The sequence below is a fragment of the Chrysemys picta genome, chromosome 2, assembly GCF_011386835.1.
Source record: "Chrysemys picta bellii isolate R12L10 chromosome 2, ASM1138683v2, whole genome shotgun sequence".
In the NCBI taxonomy this organism is placed as follows: Eukaryota; Metazoa; Chordata; order Testudines; family Emydidae; genus Chrysemys; species Chrysemys picta.
This window is the reverse complement of record NC_088792.1, coordinates 65,706,833-65,729,844: the sequence shown is the minus strand read 5'-3', so window position 1 is coordinate 65,729,844 and position 23,012 is coordinate 65,706,833. Positions and strand designations below refer to the sequence as shown.

General features: G+C 42.2%; 1 protein-coding gene and 1 long non-coding RNA gene across 2 annotated transcripts in view; one reads left to right on the top strand and one right to left on the bottom strand.

Annotated features, from left to right (window-relative positions):
* Positions 1–2,243: 2,243 nt before the first annotated feature.
* Positions 2,244–10,235, top strand: LOC101950699 (uncharacterized). The gene is made up of 3 exons (XR_509023.4): positions 2,244–2,400; positions 7,182–7,453; positions 9,921–10,235. It is a non-coding gene; the product is annotated as an uncharacterized LOC101950699 (long non-coding RNA).
* Positions 4,358–23,012, bottom strand: part of SNX10 (sorting nexin 10) — a 58,382-nt gene continuing 39,727 nt past the window's right edge. Inside the window, exons 4-7 of the mRNA XM_005296975.5 lie at positions 18,928–19,028; positions 17,909–18,007; positions 7,124–7,339; positions 4,358–6,698 (exon numbers count right to left, since the gene is read on the bottom strand). Of these exons, the coding sequence (XP_005297032.1) occupies positions 6,617–6,698; positions 7,124–7,339; positions 17,909–18,007; positions 18,928–19,028 (498 nt within the window). The 3' untranslated portion in view covers positions 4,358–6,616. The remainder of the gene's footprint in view (positions 6,699–7,123; positions 7,340–17,908; positions 18,008–18,927; positions 19,029–23,012) is intronic.

Here is a 23,012-nt window from a genome sequence, read left to right as displayed (position 1 = left end):
ATTATGATTGGTATTAAGGTTTTCATTCAGCTGCAAATGCTTGGGACTTATATAAATATTAGCAGAGTGAGCAAAAGGGCCACTCTTCCCTATACCACCAGGGTAATATCTCCCCCCCCCCCCCCCCCCGCCACACACACACATACACTTTTTTGTCTCCCCTATCACCCATTATCCCTTTAATGCAGAGCAGGGCTGCTGATTACAAAAGAGGCAGTTTGACTCCAGCAATAGGTCTTCTTCACTAATCCTCACTGTCATGGAAATTCCAGCTGCTGCAAGAATAAGAGGTTCAATCCATATTTGCCAGCTCTAATATGAAATCTGTCAGGGCCCAAATTAATGAGTTCCAAATTCCTTACATCACGATAACAGGTTAAGACTGGTCAATTAATTACATAAATCCTTCCCGATTCATTGTGCATTTGCAGGCGAGATTGTGTCTTACATTACTCCATGACACAAGGCCTTTTGGCTTTTGTTGTTCCGCAGAAAGGCCCCCATTTAAAGGCAGCCTGCCTGCCACAGCGAAGTGTTAAATGTCACGCATTAGATTTGCACTTTTCTGTAATTGCTTTAGTTAAAAAAAATAAATTAATTAAAGGCTTAGAGCTGCTGTGTGTGGGAGGGGCGGGGGAGGAATTAAGGAGTGGGCCCCTCAGAAACCCATTATCTCACCTCACACACAATCTGACACCCCAGCAATAACTGCCATTGCACATGGGGAAGGTGGATCTATATGTATTTTATAGCAATGGATCCTTTTCCTTGGCTAAAGAGATGCCTAGGTCTGGGAACTGGCTGGTGTGTGTGTGTGTCTCTCTCTCTCTGGTACATACTCTGTAATCTCCACCTCTTGGGGGAGTCCCATACAAACCAGAAGGGCCCTGTCACCCACCACAGAGATTTAGTGCATTGTTAAGAGGGGCTGGGGAGCAGATTGCTGGAGTGGAATGTCCTAGAGAGGGGAAGGTGGCGGCGGCTCAGTTTTGGGCTCTGCTCTCAGCTCGTTCAATCTACCCGTGCGGGCTCTCTGCCTGGCAGCGCCTCCTTCCGGCCGCTAGGTGCATTACACACAGAGGTACCAAAGATCTCTAGGCCCAATAGGGTCAGGCAAACTTAGCGCTGGGAAGCAGTGCCTGCCTCATGTCCAGGCAGGACAGTCTCCCCATCTCGCAAAGAGGCGATGCTCTCTTCCTAGCTGAGTCTCAGGCGCACTCTCATTGCAGGCACTAGGTTTTCTAATCTAATATAAAGGAAGGAGTGACCAAATTGCATTGGCTTGGCATGTGAGCAATGCACAGCGGTTATTCTGCTATTATTTTACTTTAAAATAATGATAAAATAAATAAAACCACCTCACAAAGCATCAGTTCCTTCCAGTCCTGGGGGAAAGAAGTCATGGGGGCACAAGTATCGCTGCAACTAGATAAAGCCATAACGATTTGATGGAAGGTGGGGATATTGAGGGCAGCAAACAGGAAAGTGTTGGCCATGCTCTAGTAAATTGCATTGATTGGGATTTGAAATGTAACTGCAGAGAGGAGCAGTCTACCCCAAATCGAAGGGACCGGTCCGGCACACTCCTCTGGGATCACACGCACTCCGAGCTGCCGCTCCTGGGCTCCCCCTTTTTGCTCTGTGTGTGTACACACACCACACACACACAAACACACACACGTTTCCTCTGGCTCGGAGCCTGCCCAGAGGAGCCCAGCCGCCTGGGCTTTTGCATAACAAAGAATTCCATCAGCCCAGTGACTGGCAATAGAGGCAGTCTCCCTCCTGCTCCTGCAGCATCCCATTATCACAGCCTGGCTCACACGCACGCACCCCCCTCCCAGCCTTTTGTTTTACATTCATGTGAAAGGGGGGGGGGGTCGGATACATTTAAAAATAAACCCTGAAAAATGTCCGATCCCTGCAGAGCCCCCCAGGCACCCCCCGCCAAACTCTGCTTTCTTAGGGGTTGAGGGGGATACTGCTGGATTCCGCCCCCCCCCCCCCAGCATCTCCTGGTGCTTTTGTATTTTTAACGTGGGGGCGGGTGGGTGTCTAGACCCAGATCTCATGCATGAGACTTTGGGGTTCTGGCTCTTGGGGCTGAGAAGCTGCAAATTGCTGCGTCTCCCTCCCCTCCCCTTTCCACTCCTCCCCCGCTGTTGCTATGGGATGCGGTTGCTACGAGTTACCGGATCAAGGCCGGCTACTTGTTTACCTGACAAACAGCCCCCGGCAGAGCCTGGGCGCATGGAGGCGCCTGGAACACACTCACGGGCGGGGGAGGGAGGGAGCGAGCTGCCGCGAGAGCCCCCTGCACACACAGTCAGTCTGTGCTTGCAGCTGCAGGAAAAACTACAGCAAGTGGGGTGGGAGGGAAGAGAGGATGAAGGCCCTGAGGTAAGAAACTAGCAAAACTCAACTGAAAGTGGTGCCAATGCTGCCTCCAGGAGTAAAGGCAGGAGGCGATGGGGGGGCTGCTGATGACTAGGCACTTGTTGGAGTAACTGTTTGCCTCTTAGCGTGGAGCCAGATGGCTAGTGAGGGGAATTTATAAAGTTAGGAATTCATGGCAGGAAAAGGTAGTTTGAAAGCTTCTCGGCGGCCTTGGGAGAGAGCACAGGCAATGAGAGGAAAGAAGCAGGCACTGGAAGAGTTTGTGCTGCTAGATCAATTGGTGGCAAATGTCAAAAACTGTGTTCCTAACAGTGAGGAAAAGTTTTACAGTTACAGTATCAGTTAGTGAAAGGTTTGCCATGTAGCATTCTACAGGCAAGGGGAACTGGTTACGAAGATATAGCTACAAAGAGATAGCAAAGTTTTGGAAAGTATATTTAGGTTGGTAAAGTTTCTGATTTGCAGGTTTTTACATATGATTTCCAGTAAATATGCTCAGCTTTGCCTTAGTACTTGCAGTGATTTCCTCATGGAACTGGAACAGTTTTGTATTTGCCAAACTGTAGATGATGATTTTAAGTAGTATATATTGTAATTGCAAACGTAGATTTTAGAGATATCATATCAACGAGGTATTGTTATTTAACTTTCCACAAGCAATCCTACAATAAAATTTCAAAGCTGCAAGCCATATAATATAATATTGCATAATTGCTCATGGAAAGTTGATAGGATAGGAATACTTAGAAATATATACATATATGTTATGAGTATCTCACAATTCAAGAACTCTAAATGTTCCAAACCAAAAGGAGTATTTTTGGTTCCTGTTATAAAAGATAATTACATTATCTTCTAAATATGGTTTATTCAAATAGGCAAAAAAGCAATTTAACCTGCAATGGAATATTTTTAATTTTAAGAGGGAAAGTCTATTTTTCTTTAAGTATTGAAGGCCTTTCATGAGAAGAATCAGTCTTGACACTGGAAGTACTGAATTACATTTTTGTGTTTAAAAGAAAGAGTGCAGCATTGTAAAAGTAGTTTAACAACAACAAAAACCCCAACCTTTTTGGGATAAACATTGATTATCATTATTGATTCTACTATTGTTGTTATAACTACTTAGAAACATAAGGTTTTATTTTACCCATTCCTTGAAAGGGCTGCTAACTTTACATGCTTCTTGTATTACAAACAGATAATGTCACAAATACAATTGGATAGTTTTTCAGAACTACATTAAAAAGTATCTTCAACACAAAAATATTTCAAGAACAAAAATGCACAGAATTTAGAAAAGGTGGGCACAGAATTTAGAAATGTGTGTTGAGAAAATAAGACTGTCAAGTTTCTTACTCTTAATGTTTATAAAAAATAAGCTGTGTTATTGAATGAATTATTTTCTTTTAAAAGAGGATTTTTGTTACCTTGTTTATAGAAATGTTTCAGTTGCATTACGAGTAACAGGTTGTTGGAATGCTGATTTAGAATATCCTTAAGTTAAATATGCATTACAATTCAAAAATATAAATGACTGGGGGTATCTATGTTTGTTTAACAACATATAGCACACACAAAAATATTTGAGAAACAGAAAACCGTGTAGAGTACTAAAAGTCATGAAAAAATAAATTAGGAAATGGATTTTAAAAATAAATCTCATTTACAAGTTAAAACAGAGCAATTTATTTTTGTCTTATTTAATTACTTAAGAATGTTCTGTTTCTACTAAGCTTTCTTATAAAAGTATAAGTGTAGCAAAGCAGGAACAATTAAAGTGATAAGATTTTGGATGCAGGAGTGGCGCATTAAAAATCCTGACTGTTTGAAAAACTAGACAGAAATGTCACTTATAGTCAAAAACAACAACAAAAACCAAGAATCAAATTCCCAACAAGATGAGTTTCTTGTAGAAAAACAATATTTGATGTAGTGCTAAAATCACAACACACTAATCAAAAATTTTAAGAAGTTTTATATTTAAATTTCACAAAATAAAAAACATATCCTAAAACATTTACAATTGTTTTTTCTTGGTAAATTAACCCTAGAACAGAATATTCTTCATTATCATTTAACATGAACGTTTTCACTAATTCTAGGTATACAGAGAACTCAAAACAGTAACATTTTAAATAAATTTCCATGCAGGATAGGAAGAAGGTAATGGAACAGATTTTAGAGCACAGATCTAACTTGTGAAGAGTGTGATAAAGTTAATAACAATACAATTATTATGAATCCCAAATATTTATCACTGAAACAGGCTGCTTTGCAAAAATCTCCTTAATACACAAAAGACAAGATCCCTGAATTATAATAAGTAGTCACAAAGGTTCTCCAACTCTTCCATTTAAACAGTCAGGATATGTGTTAGCAGGCCACAAAGTGTAAAGTGCATTCAATGATCTAGCTCAACATTAAACACAAAAAAACCCAATAGTATGGTAAACAAAATGATAATTAATTTCCTTCTCTAAAAAATTATTCTAGTTCTCAGTTTTTGTTCATTTCAAGATTTCTTCGCTGATGTTATGGGCAGCTTTGCGCTAAATAATAAGTCTATCAATGAGGCAACATCTTCCAAAAAGAAAAAAAAAAGTCTGCACTTTGCAATAGAAGCTATCTTGCCATGATAACTTGTTGCTTTAATTAATGTTAGTGCTTTTATATCAAAATATTTCGTTGACCCTTCTACACACAAGCAGAGATGGTGACTAGATATATTTGTGCAATTCAACAAAACTGAGCAAAAGAAACAGATGATATTTATCTTATGAAAGTGCTACCATGATGAGAAAACTGGTTCAAAGTAATTACCTAAAAGATGAGATGTTATCCTCAAGCTCTTAAGAGACACCTTTCTAAAACTAAACAGGTTCCCAGCTGGATGCTTTAAAAACATATCCACACTAACTTTTATTAGCTGGCCAATTAATTATATATTGTTTCTGTGTAATTCACAGGTTAAAAGATACTAACTACTGTATCTTTGTCAGAGACAAAATCCATACTGGACCTGAACTTGCAGCACTGAAATCCAGAGGAGTTTTGCCATTATTTCAATGGGAACAGGATCAGACCCACTGCCTTGTCTTTAATAGCAGTTAAATGTCAAATATAAATAAACATTGAAACATTTTCTATTGACAGGCTCTGGGACAAGTTAACTCATAGTTGCTGCTATAAAGAGCAAAAGTAGATTATAACAAATGTTTGTGGTTAAAAAGTTGTGTTCAAGCCTGCCATTTGTGAAAAAGTCAGTATTTCAATGTGTTTACTACAGTAAAAGTGAAATTAAAAACTCCAGTTATTTCAGTTTGTACCTAACAGCTTAGAATTCTATATTCGAACAACGTGTTATATCTATGTGACTATCATCCTTTCGGAAAGACAGTTTCACTTCATTTAAAATGTTAACCTAGAACACTTAGCTAACATTTTCAAACGTAGGTCCCTAAAGTTAGATACCTAGAGTGAAATGTTGGCCCTGTCGAAGTCAGTGCAAAATGCCCATTGACTTCAGTGGGGCCAGATTTTACACATGATTTTCACAGGGAGGGAGCAACCATAATTCCCACTACCTTCCATGAGAGCTGAAGGTTTTCAGCACCCCTTGAAATCATGTCACATTTATGTGCCTAACTTTAGGCATCTATGTTTGAAAATGTTGGCCTCTGGCTCTTGTGCATGATAAGAGCAAGTTTTCCCATAAACATTGGAGAAAGGCTGAGGAAAGATAGTCTATATCTCCAATTGTCAGCAACAAATAGTACAGATTCTGTTTTCCTTAAGTCACCATGCTATTTTTAAAAGTTAATACCCTCTGGTCTATATAACTTCATTACCAATGTCACACAACTGGTTAGAGTGAAACTTCTCTGGTATAAAGTACACAAAATTGCTTTGAGTAGATTTTCATTTGATACATCACTTTTAAACTAATGTAAAATACCTTTATTTTTTAAGATCTAAAATACATAGTCACCCAGGGAAATATTTTATCAGCCATACTTGGCAATAGAGCACCACTAGCCCAATATTTGTCAAGATTTTAATGGCTGCATAAACCTAAATGTAATAGGCAACATGTAAAAATAAATCAGTGCAATTTAATAAAAGCAACAAACAAAGAAACAGTTTCAAAGCTATGGTCTGAAAATTGAGAGAAAAAATTATTTTGCGAGTCTTAGGATGGCAATATACAAGTGATTTTTCAGGATTCTTCAGAGACTGTGCTTGCTTTACATCCATGTGAAATGCTGTCATCACTACTGTGTCCAAGCCCGGAGGATGAACTACAGAGAAGGGGAGAAAAAAAATAAAGAAAGGAAATTGGTTTTCACAACACACTCAAAGCCTGAGTAACAGAGGAGAACTTTAATTATCTCCAGTCACAAAGAGAGACAGGAAATTTGGACTTTTAATTAGCCATTTGGAGTGCAGTTGGATATTTTTTTTAGCAAGATAATTTAAACGCGAATAATTCAAGTCTGACTAAATGAAATTCACATAATCAGAATGCAGATAATTGAATTTCTACTGCATTCATTAATTCAGTGTGGAGGTGTGTGTGAAGACTTCTATGATGAGCTGTCACAGCTCAATAAAATCTCAGTCAATTAATTTTTTCATTATCTTAGTATTACATCAACAAAAAAGTGAAGTCTCTGTGTGTGTGTGTGTGTATATATATATATTGGAATGTAAAGAAGAAAGTAACCTCTCTGAATCAGAATCTGCCTCATTTTTTTCTCTTTTTCTCTCTTCATCTTCAATAGGAAAACGTCGTTTCAAAGAGGCGAACTTATGAATCGCATCAGCAACAGAATATTTTGTCTGTCCAGATACACAAGCTTCAATATCTTCTGGACTTAGCTGAGTCTGTAAGAAGAGGTGAAGTCTACTGTCCGAAAGCAATAATGCATTTTGTAGGATCCTTTAAAAAAAAGAAAAACACACATAGTTACTAGAACAATTTCTCAGAGGTGTCCGGCTTTTAAATGAATCCCAAATTAGCTTCAGAATGCACTGCATATAATAAAATGATTAGGTATGTGTTACCTTTTTATTACATTATCTGGAATTTTGGGTGAGTAAAAACATGAAGCTAATAGTTAAGAACATCTGTTATAAGAATAACTTCAAGGGCGTTTCTTCCATTTAACCATCTGTTATTACCATGTGGATCAATTAATGATTGTAAGGGGGGCAAAGGCACATGCACTTATGGAAATTTGGTCTACATTCAAGAATTGTCTATATTTAAAAATACTAAACTACTTTAAACATTTCAACTGCCTGATTTCTCTTGGGGGAGTGGAAGAAGATGAAGGAGTTTAGAAGCATGAAAAGTCAGGACTTTGACATATCTGTGAAATAGAATGTGTGTGCACACCAACAAAAACTAGAAGTACATATTTACACTTTTACAAATTTGTATACATTTAAGGGATAGTAAAAATGCCATCGATGTACATTGATTTAAATCTGTTTGTAAAATGCTTTCAGTAAGTTCTGACAATACTCTTCATTTTAGCTGTTTTTTGAAAAAGTCTATCTTCAACTGCAGTTTATATTTGTGAAAATAAGCCTTCAAATGCATTTAGCATAACCTTTTTAATCATGTGAACTGTGTAATCCAAGTACAATGCATTCAAAAAAATTGGAAAGTTAGAGTTACTCTTCAAGGACTGAAATCTGAGCATTAGCATTGCTACTCTGAAAATGCAATGCTCCTGCAATATTTGTATAAGGAACGAATTGCACAATAGGTCTATTCTTAATATGATCAGCAGCAGACAATAAGGGCCCATTCCTACAAAATGCTGATGTGCATGTGTAACTTTACTCATGGGAGTAGTCTTTTTGAGCTCAGTGGGAATACTCAGCATTTGCAAAATAAGGGTCTATGACACTAACAACTAACATTGCGGGCAAATTTACTACAATATATTTAAGCAAGCCAGAACCGTTGAGAATTTATGTTTGCCTATTTACAAATATTTAGGTTAGCTTTTAGTTATCAATATCTTTTCCATTTATTTGACAACATTACTGAATATAATCAGATACAAGACAACAACATAAGAACTGGTGAAAGTAAAATAAATAAATAAAATTCAACTGTATTATAAATACCCGAATTAACATGAAGTGTACAACATACTGGTTCTTCCAATCTTAACCACGTGTTTGGACTGTAATATTTTAAATATAAATGAACTCTGAAAACTGTTCTCTGTTGTGACCAATATACTGGTAATATTTAATTAATGTAATATACTTAAGGATTTCTGTCTTTAGGTTAAAGGACAGCAAAATGAAAATAGACCTATATAGAACTTGAAATTGATAAGTTTGCAGTAATTAAAAATATTTGCAGTGGCCCATAATGATCTACCATATTCCATGTGAAATTATCAGAGAGTGGGGCTGCAACAGGGATCACTTTTTGCTACTGTTCAAGATAAGGACATTTTTAAACATTGATAAAACCCAGCTTTTACTCTGATAAACCCACACATAGTTTTCTTAAAAATAGACATCACAAATATAGTCTCTCTTAAAATCCATGCCTACAAAGTATTAATGCACAGTACATTTAAAAACAACTTCTCAGTAACCCAAAAGAAACCACCTAATAGTGTACAAAAATGAATCAAGCCACAGAACCTACAAATCCACACACCTCCCTCCTCAACAGCAATAGCTTCATGAATACAGTTTGAAAAGCCATCATTCATTGGCCACTCTTGGTCAATGTGAAATCCCAAACAAGAAATGACACAAACATCATGAAACAAAAAGGGGGAAAAAACCCCAATCATACCGCACAATAAATACAGATTTATAGTGTAAGCACTGGATGAGCAAACTCATTCCTTTTGTTTGTTTTCTTCAAGTGAATCTTACTAGAATTTATGTTCCAGATTTAAAAAACAGATAACAGTGAGGGGATTCACATTTTTGCAATACTAATGTCTGCATTTCTAATTCAGAGTAATATAGTAAAAAGCCAGCCCATTAAATTCAACATGCATAAGCTTTAGTTTCCCTAAAGATTTTCCTATATTATATCTTCAGTAGCTTCCTGCCACCCAGGCTAAAGCGCAAGTAACTAACTGTTCATGAGATTACGCTATACTTGCAGCTTTGTTGCTGTTTGAAATGTATTTTATTTTCTTTATAAAATAATGGGTAATCTTTAAAATTGATTTTAGATGGTTTGAGGCTTTACACCACAGAAGTAATGAGCACTAATGTCAACGATATTGGACACAAATTCATTTTAGCTTTATTTCATGTCCACAGCAATTCTACTAAGCCTTGAACTGCTGAAGCACTATTATTAACTTGCTGGTAACCTAACATATGGGAACAGCAAACAAAAGTGATAAGAGTACAGGTTGATCAGAACCTCAAGGCTACTGTCCTTTTTCTGCAGCTATAATTCAATTTCCAATTTTACTTTACATTGGACTCATTATTTCACAGTTATTTTCTCTTCTGCTTAATAGTGCCATCTGGAGGTTAAATGCGTGAAGAAACACAGAGAGGAAGAATTAGAGAAAGATGTTCATTGAACCAATCACACACAGTCCATCTAGAAGGGAAAACATTTAGAGTTCTTTACTAACCACTGTAAGTCAACATGAGCAGTCATAGAAGCACTCTTCACCTAGGTATGCCTTTGGAACGCCTGCTCTACTCTTTAATTGAGAAATGACAACTTTTGCTTTCTTCCTTCTGCACCAGCCGCTTATATTGCTTGAAGGATGTAATTAAAAAGCCATCAAAATGAAAAATAAAGTGTCTGCACTATTCAGATCTAACTTTTAGTTTTTATGTTCAAAATATTCATACCTCCAAAACAAGGACATGCATGGTTTGTCGCCCGTTGTGTTAGTATTGTGGAATATTATTATTATTATTACAGTAGCACTCAGGGGCTTCAACTAGGTCGGGGCCGCATTGTGCTAGGTGCTGTACAAGCACATAAAAGGTGACAGTCTCTGCCCCAAAGAGCTTGCAGTCTAAACAACAAGACATGACATGTAGCTGAGACAAACAACTGGGCAGGAAGAGGTGGAGGAGGCAGGGGAAGGTAACATACAATTAGGATGTTTTAGCACTGACTAACCATCTGTGTAATTTTTAGCCAACCAGCAATTATCACAATGTTCGATGAACATCAGCCAGTTCATTACGGCAAATACCAACACAGGAACAGATTCTGAGCCCAGCTGCTCTGGTGTAAATCTACAGTAAATGAGATCAAAATCTGGCCCACACAGTTAATTTATAAAAAGTCACAGCTCACACTGATAATTCTAGTATCACCTGAAAAAATTGACTGGGCAGATTTAAAGGAAAGTCAGACTTTTCCTATACCTACCTAGGATAGAAATTAATGCCCTAATCCTGCAAACCTTTCCCCACTGAGTAGTCATTACTATCACATAAGAACTCCCTTACATGAGTAAGGGTTTGCAGAACCAGTCCCTACGTTTGAATTTGAGATAAAAATCTTTCTTTGTTGTCAGGAGAATCGTCGTTTGTAAGCATCCTTGGTAAAAATGTATCATATCTCGACCGTCACAGAAAGAGGGCATAAAATACAGAGTCTTGCAACCCGACCCAAACCCAATGGGACCTAACTATAGGTGCTGGGTTCAGGTCAATTTGGAGATGAAAATTAGTTGACATGCTTAGACTGGGGGCAGGCGCAGGGTCAAAGGGAGTCATAGGGATGGCATGACAGGGTGATGGTAAACAGTCTTTTGTGGGTCAGTGACTGGTGGAGGTGCTGCCACCAGGAGAGGCGGTGCTGTATTCGCATCAGCTGTTTCCTGCCTTAAGACACACACACACAGTGTGGTTCAGGTGTGAACAGAGAGAGAAACAACATGACCAGCTGGGACCCCACACCAGGCACTGCCTGCCCTGCACCTCACCCCTCCTGCCCAGCATGGAGGCTTTCATGGGGCTCTGCAGATGGGTACTCACCCTGCACCACCCCTGGGCCCATGCCCCCACCCACTCTGCAGTAGGGCCAGGCAGGAGGTGGCAGTGGAGGAGAGAAGGGGAGCTGCCCCATGTCTGTCCTGCTGTGTGGCTGCCCTGGCTGGAAGTTTGAGGGACTGAGGCTCCACTGAGGTCTGGGCAACCCTGGGCTTCTTGGGGCAGCTGCAGGGGAGGGAAGAGATGTGGGTTTGTGAATGGCAGAAACACCTGGGTCTGTTTGCAGCATCCTAGACATGCTGTTATGCTAGCTCCGGTTCCTGCTGCTCCATCCCTGACCTTGCAACCTGACGTGACCTGACTATAAGGGTCAGTTGTGAAAATGCCTTGACACTCTCAGCTTCAGGGTGGATTCAGATCAGCTGTGGTCAAGTTGGGTTCAGATTGGCCTTTAAAATTAGACCCGAGAAGACCTCTAATAAACTTCCAGTTGATACGCAAAAGAAAGCGCATGGCTTTTGAGGAGATGCTGTATGCTACATGAGGAATGTTCCCTCTCCTAAGCTAAAGAGAGAACATTTACAAAAGGCAAAACATGTGTTGTGTCTTATTTGGATAAAGGCCAAAATCTGGTTTTCTTCAATGTGATTTTATTAGGTATATTATACACTGTTCTGCTGGAGGAGAACAACATATGGCTGAACAGTACAACTTAATCCTAACTAAAGATTTCCTGTATCTACTGTAACCTAATACAATGACTGATGCACACTTGAATGTGTGTGGAAGGTTAACACTCTGATTTCGTTTTCAGCAAATTTACTCTGCCCATTTACATCAGATCATGAGAGGGTGAAAAAATAAAACCTACCAAAAACAACTGATCACAGCCTGTGTTCTGGTGCCCTCTATTGAGCACACACAGAGATTCAGACAGGGAGAATGCGGAGGGGGCACAGTCATTAAAGCTCTATTTCCTCCTTTGCAAAATGTCCTATATTTCCTCATACTTTTTATCAATACCGTTTCCTCTTTTCTAATAGGCCAGTGTGAAAAGTAGCAGGTGCTAGCTGGGAATATGAAAGAATTTAACTAAATAGAGAAGCTAGGAGGGGCTGCCAGATCCCATACTCACTTCAGCACAACTCATCAAATTTGAAATATTTGGAGCATTCTATTCAGAATAATGCCAATAGAAAGTTGGGGCCCGATTCTGCATCCCTTATTAGCGTGAGTAAACCTTACATGTAGTCAATGGCCCTGGTTCACTATTGCCTTGTACCTTGTGTAGTCATTTGACCAGTGCAAAGTGAGAGTAAAGTACAACCAGATCAGAATGGTAGTGTTTAATACCCACTTTGCAGTGATGCAAATGACTACACAAGGTACAGGGCAAAAATGAACCAGGCCCAATGGGACTACACACAATATTTACGCATGCAAGGTAGGGAGGCAGGATTAGGAACTGGTTTGGTGAATCAGCAGCGGACTTTTAAAAATAATATGGAAACAGATTTAAATAGTAATCTCTTGTCAGGAGATGTAATATTAATAAGCATGTTTCCTGTGGTAATTGCCAGGAATAGCCACTCTCAAGAGATTACTAATAGATATTTACCTTTTATTTTAAACCACACATTGGTATGAGAAAATAACTCCAGTTTCATTCAACTAAAGCAAAATAATTGAATGCAACTTAAATAAAATAAATTGCTTTTGGTAAATACATATTGGAGTTATAACAAACAGGAATGCAAATCATCATTTTAGGTAATTTTAGGCCCCAAAATTAAGTTTTGTGCAGAACAAATGGGTGAAAAGGGAGAGGGTCTCACAAAACTTAGTATTAATAAAGATAATTTCTTGATTTTTTTTCAATTCAGTAAGAAGCTTTTTTATTTGAATTTAAAGGAGAATTCATCAGCATCAGAATACGTCTTCAGAATATTTCCAATGGGAAATGTGTAGTTTTCCTCATTCCCAAAAAGCAATTTATGACTGAAAGATCGGCAATCTGACATTTAGCTAATGGAGGCAGAGTTCTCAAACACTGAACTTGACAGTAACAAGGACTGAGTTATACAGTTCTTTTGTCAATCAAAATGATAATCCCCTATAAGACAAACGGAATCAGTGCTGGAAATATATGATGAAGCCAGATTCATCCAACCTCAACTTCCAACATGAATTATAATGCTTTACGTATGTTTCAAACTAAGTGTCAAATCCTGGCCCTGATTTATGCAGCAGGAAGAGCTGCAGAAACCCCCTAAGTCTAAGTAACTAGCTGTTCACAGAGTTAACTAATCCAGAGGATGGTGTGTGGAGGTGGGGGACAGAGATCCACATCCACTCTCCAGCTGGGTAGTACAGAGGGCAAATGAGCCTCCTCTCCCCACCAGCCCTCCATAAATCCTCGCCCTTCTGTCTTCTGTGGGTGCCCTGGGAGCTGCTGCAGTAACCTTCCCACACAGAGAGGTGGATGGAGGAGAGGAAAAACAGAAAACAGCTAGGGATGAGGTGTTACATTTTCAAAAGCGACTAAGTGATTTGGGAGCATAGGTCACATTTTCAAAAGAGACTTAGGAACCTACGATTCAAGGAGGGTTTTTTAAAAATTTTACCCATGGCCCCATCTTCCTCAAGCTGGTTAGCGCGTGTGGCTTGTGATCCCTGTTCTGCTCACTCCCATAAGCAATTGCCAGGGGGGTGGGGGGCGGGAAAAGAGAGAGGGAGCTGTGTCTCATTCCGCCTGACAGGCACCTGTCTCCTTGCCCTGGCTGATAGCCCACTTTTGCTGTTTTGGCCTGTAGGGTCCCATTCAGTTTCTCCATGACTGATTTCCCCTACTGGAGCCACCTGCTGCGTGCGGGTGGATAAGGGCAGAGCATCAGCATAAGTGCTACCTTGCTGTCTCAAAGGATGTTCCGTCTCCCACAAGAAGTGGTTGTTTACAGCCTGGGGGCCCTGGGGAGCTGCTGAGGGCTGTCTGCTATAGGCACTGTGGGGCCCAGAATTTAGACCTAAAGTACTAAGCAATGTCTGTGTGTATACATACATACATACATACATACATACATACATAAAATCAAGGCAGAGGAATTTGAAAGGCCCCAGACTAACCATAGGTTAGTGCCACTATTTTAAATTGTTGGAGCATGTGTCATATGAAAAAAAATCTGCAGTGATCCAGTGCTGGAATTATGCAGATCTCAAGCTTGTCAAGGAGTCACATAAATGCAGCTTTGGGGAAAGAATTCATGACATTTTGTTCCAAAAAAAAGAAAAAACCCACAATCTCCAAAATAGAGGCGTCTGGAGCAGCCTTTAGTTCAGCTAATGGAGAGAACCTTTCTACAAACTGGGACATCTGATGTTCCATCCAGCGGAGGGCAGCGCCACAGAATGTCAATGCCAAGCCAATTTATCCTAACAACTATATTTTTAAAAAATCCTTTCAAGTCTAGCTTTCCCCTGTGGCTGAGAATGTCTGGAAGAGCGGTGCCACCTTTCATGCAGCACTGAAGCACAAACATTTAAAACATTACTATAAGAGGAAAAACCCAGTTTAAAAACTTTGATGCACTGAACACTAATCATTTTTACGTTCATGGAGCAATGTTCTTGAAATGCTCAACATTCTCCTATCACAATACTCAGCTAAACTATAGGTATCCAAAAAGCTGAAAGAAAGTACATTTCTGTTTTAATGTCATTTCTGGAAACATAGCCACTGGATGAAAATACTTTGTGTCCTGTAATAAAGTCACTTTGGAGCAGTTTGGGCTGATCAACATTCCTACAAGTTTCATTTTAAAATTAGAGTATCTTTAAAAATAACAACAATTATCCACAACATGGCACAGAGAAGGCTGAGAGCTCAGACAAGGATACGTGAACAACCACAGGCTTTGTCCAGCCCATCAGTATTCCCAACTCTTGAGTTGTTTTTAATCAATGAGGTTGAGGGGAAATCCCTAGATCCTCCTCCACTCTCTGTATTAGTGTCATGTACCCTCAAGCAGAGTCATGACTAAAGTCCTGGCCAACAAAGATTAGATAGGACTCTATGCAGGAACAGATAAGACTGTTCCTGAAATGACTAATGGGGTCACTATAGACACACGCCCTGTTCCCAGTTATTGAGCACACTGCTAACACAGATTTTCCCTTGCTCTTCCCAAACTGGGAGCAAAGGACTCAGCTTAAAGCTACGTGACACTGGCCAGGAAGAGCATGTGCCAAAAAGCATAGCAACTTGCTTTAAAATTCCTGCCTTTGCTATTACTGGTAGAGCTCCACACTGGTAAGTGCTAAGGAGACTGGTGTTCTAACTCTCATGTCATCTAACCATGCTCAAAGTAGCTCTAAACAAAACAATGGTTAAAAAGCTGGTGGCTGGTAGCAGCCTGACTTCACTAGTGCTCCTACCACTGCAACCACAAATTGCACCAGTAATAACAATGGTAGGACATTTAAAAATGGTAATAAAAGCCACAAGATGGGACAAACATGGTTGGTCTAGTGCAGGAGTGGGCAAACTATGGGCCCGTGAGCCGTTTTACGCTGGCCCGCGAGCTCCCGCTGGGGCACTGGGTTGGGGGCTGGACCACACGGCTCAGCCCCACTCTGGCGCTCCGGCCCCGCTCTGGCACTCTGGCCAGGGTGAAGGGTTGGGACTGCACCACGCAGCTCGGCCCCACTTTGGCCGGGGCGTAGGTTGGAGGCTGCTCTGGCACTCCAGCCAGGGTGCTGGGTTGGAGGCCGCACCACATGGCTCCCGGAAGCCAAGGTTCAGCCCCACTCCGGCGCTCTAGCTGGGGCACAGGGTCGGGGGCCCCTCCACACGGGTCCCAGAAGCCACGGCATGGCCCCTCTCCAGCTCCTACACACTCCAATGGCCCCCTCCGGCGCTCCAATGGGAGCTGCAGGGGCGGTGCCTGCGGATAGGCAACATGCAGAGCCACCTGGCCGCCCCTCTGCGTAGGAGCTGGAGAAGGGATATGCCACTGCTTCCGGGAGCAGCTTGACGTAAGTGCCACTCAGAGCCTGCACCCCTGAGCCTCTTCTCCGGCCCCAGCCCTGATCCCCCTTCCCCTCTCCAAACCCCTCGATTGCAGCCCGGTGCACCCTTCTGCACCCCAAACTCCTCATCCCCAGCCCCACCCCGAAGCCCACACCTCCAACCAGAGCCCTCACCCCCTCCTACACTCCAACCCCATTTTGTGAGCATTCATGGCCTGCCATACAATTTCTACTCCCCGATGTGGCCTTCGGGCCAAAAAGTTTGCCCACCCCTGGTGTAGTGGATAGAACACTAGACTCGGACTCAGGGGACCGGGGTTCTATTCCCAGCTCTGCAGCTAGCTGCTGGATGACTTTGAACAGGTCTCCGTGCCTCAGTTTTCCCATCTGTAAAATACAGATAATGATACTGACCTCCTTTGTAAAGCACTTTGAGATCTACAGATGAAAAGTGTTGTATAAGAGCTAAGTATTATTAAACAGCCAGAGTGTTGAGCTAAATAACCATGTTTAAGCTGTTCTTAAAACCTTTTTCTAGCTCAGGTTGGAGCCTAGCCTAGGAGACTATTTTAAAAATTCTTTTCGTCCATCCCTTTAAACAGTGTTTTCACACACCATGTCCCTTGCAAGAAGACTACACTGGGGAAATTTACCAAAACATTTTCCACTGCTGTTATCACCGGTTCAGGTGAAGAAGTGTTGGTGCTATTTTAGTTATGCCTGCTGGAATAAAACTTATTTGGCAAAGTGGTAAAAATGGTGCCAACTGTGAGATTGCCTTAGCTAAACTAGAGGACCCAAACATAAAAGTGTTAACCTCAGCTCAGCTGAACTAGCTGTAGTATTAGAGGGATTTTTTTTTTAAATGATTCCTTATTACAGAGTTTCCCCAAGCCCACTGTGTTTAAGCAGAGTTTGCCAGAGAGGTGTTAACACTGGTTTCCTCACCACTGTAAACCTGTTTCTTTGTTTAAACATAGCTAGCTTGTTCTTGAAAGCCAATAGATTTCACCAGAAGAGCATTTTTAACCAAAATAAGGCCATGAAATAATTTAAACACTGTGAAAAAGTTCCTAACTGTCAGGGTGGTTAAACACTGGAATAAACTGCCTAGGGAGGTTGTGAAATCTCCATCTCTGGAGATATTTAAGAGTAGGTTAGATAAATGTCTATCAGGGATGGTCTAGACAGTATTTGGTCCTGCCATGAGGGCAGGGGACTGGACTCGATGACCTCTCGAGGTCCCTTCCAATCCTAGAATCTATGAATCTATGCTTTACAAAAATGCCAATTTTTAATCAATACACTGAAATGTGAAGAACTTCAGCTGAAATTCTGTTGCAACAGTTCAGCTGAAGTGGTATATACAAAAATGTGTCAATGAGAGGCAGAGGAAATCTAAAAGAGCAATATATAATGCTGGCCACAAGATGGCTCTCCCGTACAAGAGATGAGCTGTCTAATACAGCAAATTAGTGACTTCATTAACAATAAAAACACACTAAGATGCAGTACTTACTTCTCAAGAAATTCTTGTAGGCCCTGTCGACGATGGTCCACATGATGGGGATTATTCATATTAAAAAAGGGAGTTTTAGATGGAAGTTCAGGTAATTGGCTTTAAAAAATAAAATACAGGAGTTAAAACCAAAAATGATGTGCTGAGAAAAATAGTTTATGCAAGTGATCTAATTTTAGGAGGATAAATTACAACATCAGGCCAAAGGAAAAAATATCTTGGACAAATATAAAGCAAAGCCAGTCTCTGCTGAATGGAGGGGGGAGAGAAAGAGATAAATGTATCTTTGTGTACACATTTTATCATTTTGGGAGGTGCTCAGATACCACAGTGATAAGGACCATATGAGAACCTTGGTATGTAGACACCTAGACTCCAAGGATTAACAGTTGGGTCAGGAAAATGTACAGCAGTGTAATTTAAATTTTTTGTGATCTTAAACGGTTTATCAAAAGCACTAGCTGTTCAAACTTGTATGCAACAAAATATAAGATTAAATGTGTTAAGCCTTACTAGTTTGGGGAATAGCTACCAAAAGGTAATGGTGGAAGCCCCATTGCTTGAGATGTTTAATTCCAGGCCAGCCAGGGATACGTCTACACAATGATAAAAAAAAAAAAAACTGTCAGCTGACTTGGGCTTGGGCTCTTGGCTGAAAAACTGCTGTGTAGACATTCAGGCTCAGGCTAGAACCCAAGCTCTGGGACCCTGTGATGGTTCCAGCCTGAGTCTGAACATCTACACAGAAATTTTTCAGTCCCGGAGGCCAGGTCAGACACGAGTTTTTTATTACTGTGTAGAAGTACCTGCAAACCACTAGAAAATATATTGTGGAAAACAACCTTGCACTGGTAGGGTAGAGAGTATATGGGCTAAAGTCTTGCCCAACTCTAACTTATATGATTCTCTAGTAATAGTTCAGAACAGATAAAAACACTACCCCTGTGTGTGTCATCTGCAGAGTATTAAACTTGTATTCATGGAAGAAGGTAGATTAAAAAAAAAAAAAAGTCACTCACAGTAGCACAGCATTCTTCTGAAGTCTCTGCCGCAGCCATACAAATTCTCGAAAGCGTCGTCTAACGCAAGATGTTTTCCTTGTAAAGCACATGCTATTTGTCTGTTGGGAAATGAGACTCACTTTACTTGTAAATCCTTTAGAAAGAAAGCAGCATAGATATTTGATACTAAAAAAAGTTTACTAAGAATTCTGTCCTTGAAAACTGAAGGACTGATTTCTATTCAGTTCAGTGTAACTGCTATGTAAAACAGTTGTATCTTGAACCAGATCAGGATCAGTTTCTAACTTCTCAGGGAACATATTTTTCTTCAGAAGAAAATGACCAGAATGAAGACGTCAATTACAGCAGGTGAAAAAGTTTGTCAGAAAATGATTTCCAACAGAAAACTCCAATTTTTGCATTAAAAAAAAAATGTTTTTTTTTAAAATAGCTCTGGCATTACCCTGCAAACACTTACTCCTGCATGCATGCTTCTTCCAGTGCATAGTCCCAGTTAAATCAATAGGTAGAACCCTGCAAATCCATGGGTATCCACTTTATATCTGTGTACCATTTCTGTGGATACCAGCGCGGATGCAGATACAAATTTTATATCCACGCAGGGCTCTGACGGTAAGAGCGGGCAAGCAGCTGTGAGGAACCGCGGTGCGGATCCTCCACCTGCCTTGGGAGGAGAGCCTGGGGGGCAGGGACAGGGGGCAGGGGCTGCTCGGGCCCCACGGCCAAGGCAGGTGGAGGGTCCGCCATGGCTCCCCAGCTGTTATTGTGGCTGGGCTGCGGCTCTGAGCTGCCCCCTTCCCCGGCCGGAGCCCCCTGGCTAAGTTCCCTGTAAGCTGTGCAGCCGCACAGCAGCCTCCTTTGCACTGCGCAGACACTCAGGGAACCCGCCCGGGGACCTGCCATGGCCGGGGGAGGCCCCAACCTAGCCCGGCCCCAGCCTGCTGCGGTGGTGGCACCCTTCCCCTGGCCCCAACTCTGCTGCGACCGGCCCGGCCCAGACCCAGCTGCAGCCAGGGCAGCCCTCCCCCAGCCCAAACCCAGCCCCAGCCTGGACCTGCTGGGGAAGTAGCACCTATTCTGCAGCCCCAGCCCCGGAGCTGCTGCGGTGGGGAGAGGCGCCTCTTCCTCCCCAGCCCAGGTGCTGCTGTGGGGAGAGAGAGCTGAGGGGAGTCCTCTCTCCCCGCCATGCCCCTGGAGCACCCTAATGCATCCCCAGCCCCACCCAGAGTCCACACCCCCAGCTGGAACCCTCACACCCCTGCACCAGCCCTGAGCTCCCTCCCACACTCCGAACCCCTCGGCCCTATCCCCACCACATGGATTTTGTTATGTGCACCAATATGAAGGTGATGTGTCACACATTACCTCCATATTGCTGTACATAAAAAAATTCATTCCGCACATGGGTGGGAGAAATGTAAGGGAACACTGCCCCCTTCCCCCCACTTCCCCCCCCTCCAGACAGGTGGAGTGTCCGTCACGGCTCCCCACAGCTTCCAGAGCATCTCTCCCCAACCGCATTACAGATGGGGATGCCTCAGAGCCTCAGTCCAGCCCCCGGTGTAGAGCTCTGCAAATCTGCAGATATCCACATCCGCAGATAATTTTTGCAGATCACAGATCGGATGCGGATACATATTTATGTATCCGCGCAGGGCTCTATCAATGGGACTAGCATGAATACTTGCTACACAGGGAAAAGCAGTTGTAATGACTGGCCCTTAGTTACCAGTCACTTGATTGTTTGCCCTTACTAAGATTAATGCTTTCCTCCCACACAAAGTGCTGATAGGCTTTTGGCTTTATTTAGCAATCATATGACTTCCTGATCTCAAACTCTCACCTCAATATTTGAGTAATTATGCAAGTTTGTTTTAATTTATATTTTCCACCCAAAAAATAAGAAAAAAGGGAGGGAAAAGAAAGAAGAGGAGAGCATTACCTCACGGGGCCGGCTCTGGCTTTTTTGCTGCCCCAAGCAAAAAACGCCCAGCCGGCCGGAGCAGCAAAGGGGGGGGGGGAAGAGGAAAACAAACCTGCCCCCAGCCGGAGCGGCAAAAGGAGCAGGGGAGAAGAGAACAAACCGGTCGGCCGGAGCAGCAAAGGGGCAGGGGGAGGGGAGAAACCGGTCGGCCGGAGCGGCGAAGGGGGGGAAGGGGGGGGGGGAACAAACTGGCCGGCCGGAGCGGCGAAGGAAAGAAAAAACAAAAAAACAAAAAAACAAACAAAAAAAACTGGGGTGGCGGGGGGACTCCTGGCCCTGCAGACCCCGGGCAGCAGAGTGCGCACCCCGGCTAGCTGCGGAGGGTGGGAAGAGAGAAGGGGGGCAGCCAGGGCTTCCTTAAGCGGGGTGCTTGCCACACGGCCCCTCCCACCGCGCCGCTCCGATTGGCAAGCAGGGAAGGACGCGGGCTGCCTGCCGGGCTTGCTGCAGGGCGCTCCCGTCCTCTGCCCCCTACAGGGCGGCGGGAGCAGCAAACCAAAGAAAAAAGAAAAAACCTGCAGTGGCGGCCAAAGCGGTGAAGCGCAAAAAAAGGATTAGATGGAATGCTGCCCCTTGGAATCTGCCACCCCAAGCACAAGCTTGGTCGGCTGGTGCCTGGAGCCGGCCCTGTTACCTCAGTTTCCATCTGCTAGGAGTTAATCAAAGACTTCTACAAAAACAACAAGGAGTCTGGTGGCACCTTAAAGACTAACAGATTTATTTGGGCATAAGCTTTCGTGGGTAAAAAACCTCACTTCTTGCATCCAAAGAAATTAGGTTTTTACCCACGAAAGCTTATGCCCAAATAAATCTGTTAATCTTTAAGGTGCCACCAGACTCCTTGTTGTTTTTGTAGATACAGACTAACACGGCTACCCCCTGATAAAGACTTCTAAAAAGTCAGACCAAATCTGTTCAAATCTGTTTGAGGTCCTTCTTCTCAGAAATGTTACCTGCTTTTTAGCTGCCAGGTCAGCCCAGTTGCTGAGCCAAGCTTCTAGACCTGAAGGCAGTCTGCTCTGCCACCTAAGCAGTAGGAGTCATTTGGTTACCAGCACTGCTCTAGAGAACAAGTTTTCCGTGAGTTGGAGAGTTTCCAAGATGATGCGATATATCCCAAAACACAGTTCTGGGAAGTAATTTTTAAAGAGGTATCCATGATCATATTAATCCTCCTGCCCACTTCTAGCCAAGAGGATTGTATCCTGGAACAGTCCCAAAACATCTGAGCTCTGGGAGACCCAGATCTCCAACAGTAGTTTCTTTTGGCAAGGCTAAGGCACTGTAACCTGTGCAGTGACCAGTGTGAATGAAATACACCTCTACCCCGATATAATGCTGTCCTCGGGAGCCAAAAAAATCTTACCGCATTATAGGTGAAACCGCGTTATATCAAACTTACTTTGATCTGCCGGAGTGCGCAACCCCCCCCCAGAGCACTGCTTTACTGTGTTATATCAGAATTCGTGTTATATCGGGTCACGTTATATCGGGGTAGAGGTGTATAATTTTCTGTTGAATCAGCCTTAATCATAGAAACATACAGTTTTTAATGCTTTGCAAGGCATTTCTCCATTGGCTAGGTTTTAAGAATATATACAAATCTCTGTTCAATGCTTGTCACTAGCAATCTAAATTAAGGAGAGGTTTTTGGACCACAAAGTCGTAACAAGCTATAACTGGTCAGGTGAACCTATGGAGTGCTCTCCAGATCTGCAACAATTCTGGAGTCTCTGGTGCTTTCAGCATAACAGGACCAAATAGGTCCTTCAGGAGATGCTTAAGCTCCAGGTAATGACAGTCAGCTGGACGAGGTATGGTGTACTGCTGTTGGAGTGCTTGGAATGGCAGAAACTGAACCTTTGAGAGACCCAAGTTATCCTCCTATGCATTCACTCTGTCCACATTACAAGTTTCTTGTCAATTTTCCAACAATGGGCTGCCCCAAAGTACAGCATCAATGTGTGACAAAGGATGGAATTTCACTTTTCTACCAAAGTGATCTATGTTTGTCTGGCAGCCAATATTGTAGGGGACACTTTACACTCAAAACAGTAATAGGCTGAACCCAGTAATCCTGCCAACATGAGGGGATGGA